The 15994-nt window shown below is 31.3% G+C and overlaps 2 protein-coding genes across 2 annotated transcripts in view; one reads left to right on the forward strand and one right to left on the reverse strand.

Annotated features, from left to right (window-relative positions):
- LOC127070417 (uncharacterized) overlaps positions 1-15994 on the reverse strand; it is a 145065-nt gene that overhangs the window by 123464 nt on the left and 5607 nt on the right. The window lies entirely within an intron of this gene.
- LOC127070499 (venom acid phosphatase Acph-1-like) lies at positions 10456-15167 on the forward strand. Its single transcript, XM_051008582.1, has 7 exons — positions 10456-10919; positions 11301-11408; positions 11824-12092; positions 12279-12435; positions 12537-12660; positions 13223-13437; positions 14622-15167. Exons 1-7 carry the CDS (start codon positions 10836-10838, stop codon positions 14895-14897), a joined length of 1233 nt encoding a protein of 410 aa, XP_050864539.1. The 5' UTR covers positions 10456-10835; the 3' UTR covers positions 14898-15167.

Here is a 15994-nt window from a genome sequence, read left to right on the forward strand (position 1 = left end):
ATTCAACGCGTTTCTCAATATTTCTCTCTCTCTCTCCCTCTCTCTCTCTCTCTTTTTTACTCTCACTCTATATACTCAGTCTCTCCTAGCAGGATCTCGGTCAATTTTTTTTCCATATTGGTTTCCCTTAGCGCTTCGATAAACACGTTGCTCTCAGTTATTTTACTATTGCGTGTCTGCCAAACTGGTGAGGCATTCGAAGCTCGTCCAACCGACATCGTTACTAACTCCATATTCCTACTAGTTTTAAAATAAATTGAATTTCTTTTTTATCGTCTCTCCTTCTATGTCTAACCGTATATATATATAACTTGGTTAGCGTAAAATATATTATAGAAAATACTATGTATATATGTATATATAAAATGTATTATAAAATATATCAGGAAATCTATTATAAATCTATTATAAATATATCATAAAATATATAAAATGTATTATAAAAAATATTTTTTATGTAATCTAATATATATATTTTTTTATTTTATATATATATATATATGTATATGTAAAATATAAAATGGAAATATTAAATCCTTTAATGCGAGAGGATCAATATTATTAAACTTCAACTCAAACTCTGAATCGAATTTTTAAGTTCGTTAACGAGCCATTCAAAATTTACTAACAATAAGCCGACCAAATCGGTGCTTGTGCGAGTAGTCTCTATTTCAACTTACCTATACCTACTACATTTTACACATACATTAATGCTTTCTCTCTCTCTCTCTCTCTCTCTCTCTCTCTCTCTCTCTCTCTCTCTCTCTCTCTCTCTATCGTTCTCGCCACGCTTTGCCCTATTTAAATGTTCCGGAAATGAATTTCGGTAGGTGGATTAAGCGATAACCACGACTTTGTTTAACGCTTGACCGCGACTCCATTCGGTTAATCTCGCGAACTGGTGGTTTCAATGTGTTCACAATAGTTTTCTTGATTAAAAGAACGAAAAATTCTAATTTTGAATCGACTTTCTCTGCTTTTTCTTTCTCTTTAAGAACGCTCTTGTTTTGTTTAATAAAAAATACAACGAATGTACACATATATATATATATATTATTAGTATATAAAATATTTAATTTCTCAAACGCAATCATTAAAAGATTGTGAAAAAGAAGGGAAAAAGAACGAGAAGAAAAAAAAGAAGGAAAAACAGATTAGTCGAGAAACCTTAAAAAAACAAAATATAAATATAAGACCGAACTAACAAAAAACATAAAAATAAAAAACGAACAACGTGAAAAGATAGTCGAGCAACATTTCGAAAAAGTGAAACTGATTTTTGAAACTACTTAGGAGCTTTTGGATACTGGGATCCATCCTGTATAATAAAATAAAACATACATACATACATATATATATATACCTTAATGACAAATTTAAAAAATTAGTCATTATTTATCCCATTAAAAGAAGATCCATTTGTTGGATCCGATTAATCAAAATATAACTTTGGAAAGCGAAAAATAGACGAGGAAGAGAGAAAGAAACGATAGAGAAAAAAATCGTCGTTTAATTTTCTTTTATCGCAAGTAAATAGCCGTCGTTAAAGGAACGATCGAGACAAAGTATATAGATCCCAAATTAGATCTCCGAATGTGCATACATAACTTTGAAAAGGACAGAGAGATAGACAGAGAGATAGAAAAAGAGGAAGTTGTTTCCAAACGTGCTTTCATACGACTACGACGACGACGTCTGTCGATACGTTATTCAATTCCGCACGCTATTGGATTTTCCTTCTTGAACGCAACGCGAAGCCTCGCAGGAATCCGCAGCTGCGGAGGAGACGCAAGAACCGATCGACCGACCGACCACCTTGCATTTCCACTTCTAAAGCTTGTTTCTCTCTTTATTCATTCACTCTCTCTCTCTTTCTCTCTCTTTCTCTCTGTTATTTTCTTTTATTTCCTCCTCGTCCCGACATCTTGTCTATTTCCTCTTCCTTTTTTTCTCTATCTATCTCTCTTTGTGTCTTTCTTTCTATCTATCTATCTATCTATCTATTTAACGCTATCTCCCTATATCTCACAGTTAAAAGAAACGACCTTGAACAATGTTAAATACATTTCTCATCCGTCGAACGCATAAGTTGTTCAATGTGCTACATAATATATAATAGAAAAAAAAAAAGAGATAGAGATAAAGAAATAGAATTACGATTTACGATCGATTCGTCTTTGACAATCGTAATTGGTTATCATCATCGCTTATCAAGATCGATCGATCATAATAATCAACATTCAAATCGTACGATTTGAATTTCGGAGCTGTCTCGTATAAAATATGCCATCTTGTTTAGACTCATCGGGAAAACATCGTTAATAATTTAAATATTCAATTAGAATCCGATAATATCTCCTTCTTTCGTTATTTAATTCGATATCATTATCATAATATTACGTTTCTCGGCATCCTTTCCGAAACGAACGTAAGTTCGTTTTCTTGAAATTGTTTCAAGGAGAGAAGAGATGTGATAGGCAAAAAGAGAGAGAGAAAGAGAAGAAAAGAAAAAAGAAACAAGAAAGACAAACGAACGAACGAACGAACGAACGAACGAACGAACGGACGAATTAACGAACTAACTAAAGAACAAACTTCTTTTTTAATTTTTCTTTTTCTTGATAACTCGTTCGATAGAAATTAATAACGCGTAAAGGAATTCGATAGAATAAGGGGAAAGCCTGTACGTTTGCGATAAGAAACTCGTTTCTGATTCGGGGACATTGTTACCTTGTTCTGTAACGCGACACACCGACATATGTACGTAGACATCTGTGTATATATGTATATATATGTACTTATGTATGGATCTCGCGCACGCGATGCCATTATTATTAAATTACGTACACGTGTATGTATGTATACACGTATGTATGTATGTATGTACGTATGTGAATACGTGTCTGTTTACTTCTGTCTCTCTCTTTCTCTGTTTCTCTTTCTCTCTTTCTCTCTCTCTCTCTCTCTCTCTCTCTCTCTCTCTCTTTTGTATGTGTATGCGTGTAGAAGCACATAACGCAAACTCGACACGTTTCTCTTCTAAGCACGGTAAGAAGACAACATGAGAACATCTAAAAGAGGATTAAAATTTTCTCTCCGGATAAACAATATACTGTCTCTCTTTCTTTCCTTTATATTTTCTCTCTCTTTCTCTCCCGTTATCTCTATCTATCTCTCCACAGGATTAAATAATTTCTAATCAATTTCCTTGATCGCACGAGTTTTAATCCTTCGAAGATTGTTAATGAGAAAAATAAAAGGTTTGAGATAGTTCCTTTAAAAATTTATGTATCGAATATAACGTCCTTCTATTTCTTTATTAAATGATGCAACGAGACGATGGTTAGAAGATAGGCAATACCTAACGAGAGCGTTGGGCGTTAGATATTCATAACAAAGTAGATGAAGCAATTAATGAGAAGCCTTGAGGCGTACAGAAGCGCAACGTCGATCGGAACCTCCATCGGAGATTATGTGTGTGTATATATTATATATATGTACGTCTGTGTGTGTGTATATATGTGAGTGTGTGTGTGCATATTATGTTGTGTTACAAAAGAAGGACTCTCTCATCGTTTTAATCGTTTAGCTCTTATCTTGTCCGCGAATGATAGACTCGTTTAATGAACCTTACCGACGAGAACGAATTTTCTTTTGATTTTTCCTAAAATAAGAGATCGAAATTGTAAACAAACGATAGATATACGACATTGATTTCTCTTATTTATTATTAATCATTCTTTTCGACGATTTCGTATATAGATATGTGTGTATTAAAAGATTCAAAAGATTGTGCGACCTCGACGCGCTGGGAGAATTTAATTGGATAGGATGGAATGAAAATTAAAAAAAAAAAGAAAACACACACACACAACAAGAAAAAGAGAAAAAAGAAATCAATAATTAAATGAATAATCCCGATCGAATGTTGTTTACTTCGAATGTTTACGATAGCGTCCGTAGTAATAATATTAATTATTTTACAAATTGCTTATTTTAGTCAACTCTATATGTTAATATCAATAAAATGTTAATAAATTGTTGATTAAATATTTATACGAAGAGCAACCCTCAAGCGTTAATCATTATTAATACTTGTATGAACTCTCTCTCTCTCTCTCTCTCTCTCTCTTTATGTGTGTGTGTCTCCGTCTATCTCTCTCGTTGTAATGGATGCTTGCGTATAGATTCTCCAATGTTATTTCTTCTTTGTTCATCGATAGAATCGAAGGTCGGCCATTCTCGAGCGTAACGGACGCATAATAATCGATTCATATCGGAGGGGTATGTATCGGAGGCGAATACAGGTGCAAGAGGCGTGACTATCTACGTAAGATATCGAATAAAATTAGCAATATATACGTGAAAAATCTATGGATCGATCGATCGATCGATAAATCTACCGATCGATCGCTTATTTTCTTTCTTTCCTTATTTTCTTTTCGTTCTCTTTTTTTTTTTTTTAATTCGACAAATTTGTTCTTTTCAATGGAGATTAACCTTTTGAATGTTTACACAATTGTCCATTCAATATAATTTTGATAAATTAAATATAATTAAATATAATTGTTATCTACGATAAGAATTTTTATTGCTTTATTATTTGTTTTTTTTTCCCTCCTTTTTCTTCCTCTTTCATTTTTTTAATCATTTTTTTTTTTTCTTTCCTCGGAAATTATTAAATATATTCACACGTCCTTTTGAAAATTAAAAGACATCGCGGAAGTGGATAACGCGATGAGTATTAATTATCGCACGAAAGATTTATCCTTGAAAATGTATCTCGTCTAAGGATCTCCAACACGTATCGTCCTACTGATCCATCAACTATCGACTCTAGAATGTTTATTATTTATTTCAAAGTCAATTGGATCTGTTCGACGAATATCATCGAATTATCTTTAATATTGAACGATTTAATTAAACGAGGACGATTAATACGCTATAACGTTGCATTTTCAATCGCATTTATTTTTCTCGTAATAATTTCTTTTTATCTCTCTCTCTCTCTCTCTCTCTCTCTCTCTCTCTCTCTCTGTCTGTCTGTCTGTCTGTCTGTCTATCTATCTGTCTGTCTGTCTGTCTGCCTGTCTATCTTCCTTTCCAACTTATATAAACTTTTTATTACATAAAAAATTTTTATTGCATTAAACGTGTCGAAAGGTGTACATCGAACGGTTCTCTCTATGAAAAGACACACCTACTACAAACCACGTGATTCACATTTACGATTTCCATTTGTCTATTTCTAGACACGGTAAATAAAACCAGTGATTTTAATGCGACTAAAAAAAAAAAATATAATAAAACAAAGAAAAAAGGAGGAAGAAAATATTTCCTTATTTCGTTCTTAGAGTACGCAAAATTATCAAAGTTAATATTCTTTATCTAGTATGAATTCATGATTTATTATATATTTATCAATTTAGAAGAAACAAAACAAATTTTAGATAAGTACAAATTTTAAATCATTAGAAATAAGCAGAGAGAGAGAGAGAGAGAGAGAGAGAGAGAGGAGGAAAACGAGAGAGACTCGAACGATATAATGATTTCATGAATCATAACGATCGAGTTCTAAACAAGTTAGGTACTTCCTTTTTATCTGTTAATCGAAAAATCAAGATTTAATCTCGGAGAGTCACGAAGATGAGGTGTAACAAATTCTTAATGACTTCGTATATATATATATATAAAATATATGTATGTATGTATGTGTATATATATGTATGTTTACTAATGTTCCTACGTTCAGAAAAAAAAGAAAAAAAAAAGAGAGATTAAAGGGTAATTTAAAAAGAAAAAGAACATATATTACCCCAGAGACAGAGAGAAAGTTATAATAAATAAAGTATACGTTTTTTTTTTAATGCCTCGAGGTATTCGAGGTGTCATCGATTTTTTTTTTTTTTTTTTTTTCAGGAGAGAACTTATAGATTTTAAATTAGGATTATAGAGATATCTTTTTTTGGAACGTCTGAGCCGAAAAGCAAATAATCTCTTTTTCTCTTTTTCTCTCTCTCTCTCTCTCTCTGTCTTTTCAAGATAGATATGCCTATCCTGATCCAGCACGAAGAGAATCATGCATTTATGTAAATTTGTTTGCATAAAGAGAAAGAGAGAAAGAGAGAAGAAAAAACGTAAGAAAAAAAGAAATATATATATATACACCTATATATATACATATATATGTAAAAATATTTAAAAAATATACAATATAATATATACAAATAATACAAAAGGATAAAGAATAATATAAAAAATAAAAAAAGAGATATATATATAAAATATATATATATATAAAAAAATATATATATATAAAATCTCGTAAAATCGATAAAAAAAAATTGCAGCTATTCTACTTGTAAACGTTATATCAAAGTCATGGCTATCAGATTTTGAAGTTTTCGTCTAACGCAAAATAAACTTAACAAAAGAGCACGTGAATTTCCAGTTAGATAATCGATAGGAAAGTTATCCTCTACCTATCTTCCACAAACCTGCTAACAATTTATCAAACTTCCTGATAATATATAAGTACTCGGTATAGCCTTTCGAGTGGACTGTTTTCACTTTCTCTCTCTTTCTCTCTCTCTCTCTCTCTCTTACTCTCTCACTCTCTCATTCTCTCTCTCTCTCTCTTTCTCTGTCTGTCTCTCTCTGTTACATTCCATTTCATATTATTATAATATCAATAATATAATCCTATATGAATTTACCAATAAATAACGAATGAATCTAAATGTTTCTTTATTTTATATAGTAAATAAACAACAACATTAGTATTATTTAGTTACAATTAATCCAATCCAATACAATATTATAATATATTATTGTATTATTAATGCAATTATATTATATAATATTATGTTTATCGCAATGCAAACCTACTATACTATATTCTCTTGTTAGTAAATAAGTTTGTTAAATAACAAATATTAAGATATAAAATATTACAGATTCTGAAATTAATTATTTTGATAACCTTAATGATAATATTATTATTATTCTTATTATTATTATTACTATTATTTTTATTATTATTATTATACAACAAAACGATAGAATGATATCAACACGTAGATACAAAACAAACGATAAAGTATAAAAGAAGAATGATAAAATTCATAAAAATAACAATATTCTGAGAATAGATATAAGAAAAATGATGGACATTTGACATGTAATGCATGTGCATGTGCATGTGCATGTATACACACGAATGCAAGTCAATCATCTGTCATACCAGACATATCCATCTTTGTCTAAATACTTATCTGACATTTCTAAACTCTCTTTTAAATACTCATTTAACAGAAATTTTTCAACCGTACTAAATCAGAAAACAAATTTTGATAGAATAAACTCAATTTTTCGCGTCTTGAAATTAAATGTACTTAACTGTCAAATAATATTCTCTCTTTCTCTTTCTCTTTCGTTTTCTTTTTCTTCTTCTTTTTCTTCTTTGTTAGCCAATCATCTCTTCGTTCAAGGATTACGATCCATGGATCTATAATTCTTCCATCAACTTTGCATAACTAAGCTTCCATGTTTTTTTCTTTTGCTTTTTTTTCTCGTTTTATTTTTTTTTTTTCTTTTTAACGATCTATGATCAGATGTAATTAGGACAGTTGCGAGATGTAGATCGGAAAATCATATTATTGCGATTACATATCTGTAAGTGAATTGTTACTCGTAAATGAATTCTCTCTGTTTCCTTTTTATTTTTTATTTCTATTTTTATCTTTTTAAATCCTTTTCTATTCGTTTATTCATTTATATATATTTTTTTCTCCATTCCACTATTTCACAGCTTCGCAAACGATGATAATGATAATAATAAAAATAATAAAAATAATAATAATAATAATAATAACAACCATTCAGTTAGAAAACAGAATTGTTCGGATAATTAAAACGATCGGTTTTCTAGTTAGTGAGAAACTCGAAGTAAACATGAATAATTCATTCAACGATACAATTATGAGTTATTTAAATATATTCCTTCCTTGATAAAATCATTCGGTCAAAATTTTCCTAAACTACCAAGAATTCGATGACGTCGTGAAAATTCAAATAACTAAGGATTCATCTATACCATGTATAACATAAACGTGTGTACCGGTTATTGCATTCCCCCAATGACGACTGATTCCACGAAGAAATAATTGAACGACCAGAATGAAAAAAAACCAACGAGATGAGAAATGACGAGAGAGAAGTAACATCGGACTCACGATTGTTGACATAACTTCCTGCGATTTTTTATTCTTATAAACGAATGAAAAATAATTAAAAAAGCGAATCGATCTTTGTAAAATAATTATCGTCGAACGATAAACATATATATAATAAATAATAAATTACTATTTATATATGTAAATACATACATATATATATATACAAATTTTTTCAACGAAAATTTTTTCTCGACCATAGTCCAACATGAATATATATATAAAATTTTCGCAAAAAAATATTTGTATAACCCGGAATTTAGATAACAAAATATCTCGAAGGATATAAAATCGAGGTCAATTTATAAAGTGTTGGCTCATTGTCGCGTAACTCGTTTTGTTATAACCGAGGCGGACACGATCTGAAAGGTGAAAGCACTATGCGTATCATAATCTACGATTTGTTCGATTACACGATATACAAGCATACCTATATAAATACATACATATATACGTACATACGTAAATCTATCTATGTGTACGCAACAAATAAGCGAAATAAACTTAGGTATACGTCGCCGATAATGATCGAATCGAATGTACGACCTTGATGTAAAATGAGTATTATATTGTCTTCTGCGGTACATGCATCCACATATCTATCTCTACGTATAAATACATACATACATATATTTAAATACTATGCGCACGAGGATAGCGGGATTTCCAAAGAGGAATGATAGTTCTAAATTAAAATCGATCTTAAATATCACAATACGATAATTAAACAATTCATTTTTCTGGAGGATCATTCATATTTTTTTTTCTTCTATTTCTTCTTCTTCTTTTTCTTCTTCTTCCTACCTTACTTTTATCTATAAAATCCTCATTCGAAACAATTTAATCGAATGCAATAATTGCAGAAGCTTGTTGTTATAAAAACGTTCGCCTGTGTATCGGAGAACAGATAAAAAAGAAATAATTAAGAACGCCCGTTAAACTCGAATCACAACGTTATTCACACATAATTAATTCTATCAGCTCGATCGATCATCGATTAATTGTACGTTAAATTCAGAATAAATTAACTATTTATTGCGTTTTATCTTCTTCTCCCCCCCACCCATCCACCCACTACTGTCTCCCCCTACTCCTTCTCTCTCTCTCTCTCTCTCTCTCCCCGCTTCCATAACTTCTCTACCTTCTCGTTGTTCTCTCCTTTCTTTGATCTAATTAGCTCGAAAAGATCGTTCTGAATTCAGAATTCATTAGATTACATAAGACATATATATATATATATATAAAAGTATATATATATAGTCTTTTACGCCTGACATATTCTCTTCCTCGTTTTATGTTTAACTAGCAATCAAGACTTTACGCGGAAATGCGTTCGAGTTTCTCGGGAAAATTCAATCGGGGAAAAAAAAGAAGAAAAAAGAGAGAGAGAGAGAGAGAGAGAGAGAGAGAGAGAGAGAAAGATTTTCCTTAATTGTCAATTATGGAATGTATCATGATGAATCGTAAAAAGATAATGTTACATCTCGGTTCTCTCTAAAATTTGAATCACTTGTTTACTCTTTGAAACTCCTTGTAGATAGTAGATGCGAGTTAAAGAGAGGGAAAGAGAGAAGAGTAAAAAGAGAAAAAGAAATAGCACTTAGAAGATATAATGCCATATTTTATAAACGTAAAAATCAACCATAAAAAGTCAGTCAATGTCATGATCGTCGAACCTGTCTACTAGAGAACGAAAAATACGGGCTATCGTTTACCTCTCTCTTTCTCTTTTTTTTTTGTATATAAAAAAAAAAGAAATAAACGAAAAAGGAAAAAAAGATAAGAACGAAAGAATTACATAAAAAGGAGATAAAATGTAAATGGAACAAAAAAAAGAAATGAAAAATGTAGAAAGAAATCTATATATATATATATATATAAACAAAGAATATACACATGGATATATAAGAATATATATAGATATAGATATATAAATAAATACATATATATATATAATTATATAAAATTATATAATAAAATCGGAAGAGATTGCACAGATCGATTTTTCTTTAATTTTTCTTTTATTTCCTTTTAGAATAGAGTCAAAATAAACGTATAGACAAATCGTAGGAATACCCATTCTCCCCCCTCCCTCTGTCTCTCTCTCTCTCTCTCTCCTTTTTTCTTGACCTTCGGCCATGACGGTATCGGTGATTGACGAAAGAGGAAAAGGATATCACAGAGGAACAAAACTACGACGAATAAGACGATCGTTGTAGTCAACGAAGAAAAACCGAGTATAGTACGTAGAATAAAAATCATTAGAAGTACAAAACCTGTTCGGCAGTTCCTTATCCACCCCCACTCGGACTCCACATACCGTGTTTTAGTGTGTGACAACAGGAGAACGAGACTCTCGCGCTTGTATATGGAAACCATTCGCGAGTAGATCGCAACGTGAAATCGAGTAAACCGGACGTACAACATATTCGAGAGAAGAAGACCGACTGATCTTCTGTTCCTCCGTTTCATCGCGATTTCGATAGTTCTCCTTCGACTTTTATTTATTTTTCTTTTTTTTTATTTTTTCTTTCTTTTCTTGCGTGTCTCTCCTCTTGATCTCCTCTAACGAGGTTCGTTATCGTTGACATCGCAAGGACAATGAATACCAACGTGTTTCTCGTTGTATTATTCGGTTTCGTTACATTGGTGAACTGCGATTTAGAAGTGCAACTACTCCACGTGGTAAATAAAAGTTTCATTACGATTTACAACTTAGTCTCGTTTCCTTGTTCTCTAAGAGATCTTTAAAAGAAAAAAAAAAGAAAAGAAAAAAAGGACAAAAAATGTTACGGACAGTCTGAACGAGTCTCGTTCTCGTTCGCTTGCTTTTTCTGCTGTATTTTTTGTTTTCTGTTGTTCCTTTTCTTTTTTTTCTTTTTTTCTTTTCTTCTTTTCCTTTTTACTTTTCCTTTTATCTCCGGAACTACGAAATTTTTTCGTCCCTTTTCTATTCTCGTTCGTCTCCTTCAGGGGAAATGTTATTTAAAAAAAAAAAGAAAGAAAGAAAAAGAGAAATCAATGATTAATTACCGTGTGTGTGCTTGTGATTCTTTTCTTTTAAAGCTATTTCGACATGGAGACAAGGTACCTCATCGAGCCTATCAAAATTATCCAAATGATCCGTACCGCGATTATTCCTATTATCCAATGGGTGACGGCGATTTGACCAACGTGAGTATTATACCTCTTATGTTGGAAATTTCTTTTTCTCTCGAGAACAAACAAAACAAAACAAAAAAAAGAAATATGAAAAAAGAATATTAACATTTTTTTAAAACGAAAAAGAAAAGGAAGAAAGACGAAAGTATATCTCTTCGCCTAAAGTGAAAAAAGAATAGGAAAGAAAAAACATATTTTATCCAAGAGGGATAAATAGAAAAAAGAAAGTCGATTGAATGAATTTTTCGAAAGTCCGCTTTCTCTGACATTCTCTTCGCAAGAAAGAAAAAAAAAAGAAAAAAAAAGAAAGAAAGAAAGAGACAGAGAGAAATTAAAATAAAACGAGAAAAAAAGTGAAAATGAATAATGTGTTGTAAGTAAATAAGTTGATCGTTAATCGTTATGAGAACCTGCTGGATTTTACCAGGAAGGAAAGTTGCGTGAGTACAAAATCGGCCTGATGTTACGTGGACGTTACGACGGATATTTTGGTTCGGATTATTGGCCCGACAAGATCTACGGTCTTACGACGGATGTGCCAAGGACTCAGTTATCTATCCAGCTCGTACTGGCCGGATTATTCCCACCCTCCGAGAAACAGATCTGGAATCCACATTTGCCCTGGATTCCCACGTGGACGACGTTAGCTACACCACACGATATTCAAAGCCTACTATTCCCTCACTATTGTCCGCGGTTAGTTAATTTCATTTTAAATATTATAAATAATTTCGTACGGCCGATCATTTCCTTTCTAACATATCTTATCTCTGTGAACGTTTAATCTCAAATATCATCCACCATCCTGGCACGATCATCATTCTGTTAACAAATTCAAAAAAAAAAAAAGAAAGAAAAAGACGAACGTTTATCATCCGACAGATACCAAGAGGAATACGCACGATTTCTCGAACAGGATGATATCCAAGAGATGATAAAAAAATATAAAAATATTTTCTCCTACTTGACCGATCATACCGGAAAAATTGTGAACACGACCAAGGCCGTTCAATATTTGTATAATTTGTTGAAGGAGGAGGTAAATATAATTGTATTTTATTCGTTTATATGATCTCGTTGATCTTAAAAACGCTTCTTATTTTTTTTTTTAACTTTTTTTTCTCCTTTTTTTTTTTAAAGGCCGCACAAAATCTAACACTGCCCAAATGGACGGAGAATGTATTCCCTAGTCCTATGAAAGAAATGACAATACTTGATTTCAATCTACGATCCTATACGAAGACCTTAAAACGTCTCAACGGAGGTACGTTTTATTAAACTATTATAAAATTAATGATTGGACGAGTAGAGAAATGTAATTTCGAAATTCTTCGAGAAAAGCTTACAAAAAAAAATATATGTATATATATATATATATTCCTTATATAAATACCGTTCGATATATATCTGTATATATATATTTGATTTATGAGTCATCGATACTTTACACGCGTTTAGATACTTAACGGCAAAAAAAATAATATATAAGCTACTAGAATATTTTCTTGAGATAGGATATATAACGAAATGCGTTTAATGATAATACTTGAAAGATTTATCGTCGTGATTTAACGACGTTCGCTCTTCGTCGTTTCCTTTCGAAATCGAGGACAGAAAAAGAAAAAAAAAAGATAAAAAAGAAGAAAAAAGGAAAAAAGAAAAAAAATATCCATCTGTCTATCTTTCTATCTATCTATCTATATTTAATAAACGATATAAAACGTTCGTTAGACTGTGCACCGTAATGAATAAGTCATTAATATTATCCTAAATTTTACTTGTAAATTAAAAGCGATAAAAAATGACGTAATTCGAACGATTTCTAGGTATGTTACTGAGAAAGATAGTCAATGATATCGATTTATATCAAAAAGGAAGATTGGAACCCACCGATAGAAAAGCTTTCCTATTTTCTGCTCACGAAGTGAACGTAGCTGCATTGGCGAGAACTCTCGGCACCAATGAACCTTTACTTCCCGCTTATGGATCTACGATAATATTGGAAACTCTACGTGACAAAAAGGGAACTTACTATATTCGCGTAAGTGCTTTCACTCATGTTGATTTCTCATTAGAAGATAATACGTGTTAGAAATCGAGGAACGCAGACTCTAATTTTAACAAATTCTCATTCTCACGCATCATTTCCTTTTCTTTTCAATTTAAATACGTACACATCACACACACACAAAATATGTATGATAACATCGTGATATCGCGTATATAAAAATAATAAGTAATCGATATTTTATATATATATATATATATCTGTATAAAATATCTGTTAGTCATTACTTATATATGTGCGTACATATATATTTAATACTTATTACTTATTATTTTTATATACACGATATCACAAAGTTATAAAATATTTTCTATACAACGGTATAAATAAATAGATCGTGCTAAATTTCAATGCTACGATATATATAAATAATACTTGAAAGAGAACGAAAGTTATTAATAATTTACCTTCGAAATTTACTCTCGCATCTCACTGATGTATTAACTTTAACCTTCGAGAGAATTATCGATAATTGCGAGATAAAAATAAACAGTAGCATTATATCGATAAAAACTATAATATAATTTTTACAAAACGAGTCGGAAGACCTTCCGTTTAATCTTTAAATTCTCTATAATTTCATTCATAAAGTATTACTTACTTTTATCGTTCTAAGGAAAGAGAAAAGAAAAAAAAAAGAAAAGGAAAGAAAATAGAGAAAAAAGGAAAAATTGTAGTTTTTTAATTATAGGAGAATACGATGATACTCGCATACTTAACTTAATCTAATCGAAAAGGTATTTCAAGGTAAAGTCATTCTATTTCCCTGTTCTGGTATTTACCTTCTGAGTAATATTTGCTTGCATCGTTTGCCACGACGCTATCTTATTCCGACATGTCGCTTTTGCTTATTAACCTAGGTGAAATCTCAAACATAAACTCATCGAGTTCTCAACGAAAACGAGGATAAAAAACATCGGTTAAAATATTTCCTTTTGCAAATCTATCGTGAATCGAATATTTATCACAAAATTCACGATCGATTCTTATATATTTCGTATTATAGACGCGAAGTATACACTACGGGTGATCGTTGAAAAAAAAAGAAAAAAAAAAGGAGAGAGAAAAAAATTATACGAGATAAACGACATAGTGATTGTAAATTAAATAATCTACCTGTTATATTTTTTTTTCTTCTTTTATTTTTTTTTTTATAGGTACTTCTATGGACAGGAGTGACGGAAAAATTAATTATCCAAACTATACCTGGATGTAACGAGCTATGTCCGTACAACGAATTTCGTCATCTTTTGAATGACGTTATAGCAACCGACGAAGAGATTTTATGTCGACGAAAAGATCATAATAATAATAACAATAATAATAATAATCATCATCATCATCATATATCGTCATCAACGAATATCAATCTGGACAAACTTATGTTCTATCTATTAGGAATTTCGTACGTGATTTCGAAATCGTTAACGTGAACGAGAGATGAATCAACGATGAGACGATCGGCATATGTATATTGGTTAAACTGTCGTCGACACGACAACTCCGAGAAAGTTATGCCCGAACGTTCTCTCAAATTTACTTAACTCTGAAAATGTTATTATTATTTATTTACTCGATTATCGAGTATTCTCTCCCGTTTCTCGGACGACGTTCGTCACGTCACTGATTGATTGATATCGTATGATTTAAAAAAAAAAAAAATAGATAATTCTGTGTAAATAAAATAATAAGTATTATAGAAAATAAATCTAATGAAATAATTTATTTATTTATTTTTTTTTTTTTTTTTATACGACTGTCGACGTTTGAAGAAGAAGAAAGAAAAAAAAATACACACAAGAAATATTCCTTCCACTTCTGTTTATTCGATCGATATCTTTATCGATCGAATCTAAGTACTTTGTAAGATAAACGATACATACATATATACACGAATATTTTAATTAGCAGTGCGAACAATTAAACGGCATGGTTATACCAATATATTTTATTACAACTATCGAGCATTTATTTGAAATACCGAAATTAAAAATACTTTGGCAAATAAATGGCAGACTATTCTTTCGAGCGATGTGATTGTCGAATTGGGGGAAAGAAAAAAGAAGAAAAAGAAAGGAAAGAAAAAATGGAGAAAAAAGAAGTAAATTATGTTAAAGCCTCGAGATCTCTCGTACGATACGATAGCGAGTAGATTTTCAAGGATTTTTTACGATTTTTCCATGCGATCCTGGCACGTAAATGAAAATGTCAATTTAACGAGTAACAGCCCCGACACCCGACTAAATTCATCGAGAGATAGAGAGAGAGAGAGAGAGGGGGGAGAAAGAGACAAAGAGAGAGATAGAAAGAGAGAGAGAGAGAGGGAGAGAGAGAGAGAGAGGGAGAGAGACAGACAGACAGATAGACAGAGAGAGAGACAGAGAGAAGATAAAGTAAAGTGTGACACTCGATAGACATGAAACGGGAATAGATTCGATTTTCAAGTGAACCAGAGAATATCTCTTCTCCATTTTCGTTCAAGAGGGTGAAGAGAGTTCAAATACCTTTTCGTAATCGATATCGAACATTG

The sequence above is a fragment of the Vespula vulgaris genome, chromosome 1, assembly GCF_905475345.1.
Source record: "Vespula vulgaris chromosome 1, iyVesVulg1.1, whole genome shotgun sequence".
NCBI classification, from domain to species: Eukaryota; Metazoa; Arthropoda; class Insecta; order Hymenoptera; family Vespidae; genus Vespula; species Vespula vulgaris.